The following is a 2,500-nucleotide window of genomic DNA, read 5'->3' as shown; positions in this document are numbered from 1 at the left end:
ATTAGGATGGGCGGTTAACGGTCCTATGAGCAGGTCGCTGGGAGCAACAAATTTTGGGACCTACGTAAGTGAAGTGCCCTGTACCATGTTTGGATGATCAGCTAAAAAAAATTTGGGACCTCGGAGAGGAGCACACAGATGAAAGGGGAAGATCAGTGGAGGACTATCAAGTCCTACATCTGTGGCACGAAGAGGGAACCATGGTTGATGGACATCATTAATTCCCAATTCCCTTTAAGGAAACTGAGCCCCAACTTCCAGACAATTGGATAATGGTGAAAAGACGACTTGCTGGCCTGAAAACACGTCTTCAAAGGGATGAAATCCTGAAGGCTAAATATCTAGCAGAAATGGAGAAGTTACTCCAAGAAGGACATGCTGAGCAAGCAAAGGGAGTAGGACCACCAGGGAAGACATGGTACCTACCACACCACCCGTTATTCGATCCTAACAGACCTGAGAAAATATGCATAGTGTTTGACTGTGCTGCTTCCTTTGAAGGCACTACCCTAAATAAACAGGTCATGCAAGGCCTGGACCTGATGAATGACCTGCTGGGCATACTGCTCCGGTTTAGAGAAAGAAGAGTTGCAGTAGCTGCTGATATCAAGGCTATGTTTCACCAGGTAAAGGTCACCCCAAGGGATTGTGATGTTTAAGGTTCTTGTGGTGGCCAAAGGGGGATTTCTCTGCGAGGCCAAAAGTGTATCGCATGACTGTGCACTTATTTGGAGGTGTTTGGAGCCCCGCATGTGCGTCATTTGCTCTCCTAAGGACACTATCTAAAATCAAATTAGCAGATGTAAAAAAGGAACTTCTATGTAGATGACCTCTTGATGTCTGTTGAGAATGAAGCAATGGCCATTCACCAGGCAAAGCAGTTGAAGGACCACCTAAAACACAGTGGCTTTCACTTAACTAAGTGGATGTCAAACTCAAAAAGGGTTATTACTGCGATCCCACAGGATGACAGGAGTCCTCCTGTTAAAGATATTGATCTGACAAAACAGGACCTACCAACTGACAGAGCCTTGGGGGTCCTGTGGAGCCTAGAGAGTGATGTGCTTCAGATCAGAGTAACTGTACCGATCTCAAAAAGAGGTATGCTAAGCGTCATGGGGTCAGTATATGACCCGCTCGGCTTGTTAGCCCCATTCACGGTGAGAGCAAATATGATCTACCAAGAAGAAGTGAGACGTCAACGAGGATGGGATGAAGAGCTTAGCTCACAGAATTCCGTAAAATGGAATGCATGGCTCAGTGAACTAAGGGAATTGGAAGGCTTCTGTGTCAACAGGTGCATAGTGCCTATGAATCTTGGAAAAATCGGCAGTGTGCAGCTACATCATTTCTGTGATGCATCCACAAAGGCGTTTGCAGCCGCTTCTTACTTGAGGATACAAGATGTGTCGGGCATCACTCACTGTGCTCTCATGTTGACAAGAACAAGACTGGCTCCATAAGACAACCACCATCCCCAGACTGGAGTTGTCAGCAGCATTCCTGGCAGCCACATCAGATGCAAAATTGCGGAAGGAGCTCTCTTTGCCTATTGATGACTCCGTGTTCTGGACTGATAGTACTATTGTTCTGCAGTACATCAAAAATACCTCCCGTCGATTCCACACATTCGTTGCGAATCGAGTGGGGATTATACACAAAAATTCATCTCCCCAACAGTGGAGACATGTAAGATCAGAGCTCAACACATCTGATTCTGCTTCCAGAGGTCTATCAGCTATAGAGTTAATGCAAAGAAATGATTGGAAGGAAGGGCAGAATTTCTCCTCTTACCTGAAACCTCCTGGCCTCCTCCACCGGAACTTCCTGGGATTTCAAATGATGATCCTGAAGTTAAGAATATGACAGTATCATTTGCAGCTGGCGCAAGGAAAGTCGCACCTGTGGACCCACTGTTTGAGCGATATTCCTTGTGGTACAAGCTGCAGCGAATTGTAGCATGGCTACATAGATTCTGTTCAGCATGCAGAAAAAAGTGCTCATACCAGGACTCTAACCTCAGCGTTATGGAGATCCAAGCAGCAAGGATGGTTATCATCAGACAAGTGCAAATGACCTGCTTTGCTGAAGAGTTGGACATATTGAAGAGAAGAAAAAATTTGAAGGCAAGCCGCCTTTATCGTTTGGAACCCCACTTGGATGACCAGGGCATGTTACGTGTAGGTGGACAGAGAGTTGATGAATATATCAACCAGAATTCTAAAAGGCCGCTGATCTTACCGAAAGATCATCCTGTAACCGCCTTAATAGTTCAAGACATTCATGTGTTCCATGCGAGGCACTCTGGCAGAGAACACACCTTAGCAGAATTACGGAGGAAATATTTGATAGTGGCGGGTAGGCCCTTAGTCGACCGAATATTACGTAACTGTTTCACCTGCCGGAGAGTAAATTGCAAACCCCTGACTCAGAGGCAAGGAGATTTACCAATTGAGCGAGTTACACCGTGGCACCCCCCCTTTCTACCACACTGGAGTGG

The 2,500-nt window shown here is 46.1% G+C and overlaps 1 protein-coding gene across 1 annotated transcript in view; it reads left to right on the top strand.

Moving 5' to 3' along the window:
- The first annotated feature begins 1,862 nt into the window (after positions 1-1,862).
- LOC119569620 overlaps positions 1,863-2,500 on the top strand; it is a 3,296-nt gene continuing 2,658 nt past the window's right edge. The window contains exon 1 of the mRNA XM_037917693.1: positions 1,863-2,434. Coding sequence (XP_037773621.1) covers positions 1,863-2,434 — 572 coding nt within the window. The remainder of the gene's footprint in view (positions 2,435-2,500) is intronic.

Source organism: Penaeus monodon, unplaced genomic scaffold (assembly GCF_015228065.2).
Source record: "Penaeus monodon isolate SGIC_2016 unplaced genomic scaffold, NSTDA_Pmon_1 PmonScaffold_172, whole genome shotgun sequence".
In the NCBI taxonomy this organism is placed as follows: Eukaryota; Metazoa; Arthropoda; class Malacostraca; order Decapoda; family Penaeidae; genus Penaeus; species Penaeus monodon.
This window is presented reverse-complemented; position numbering and strand designations above follow the sequence as displayed.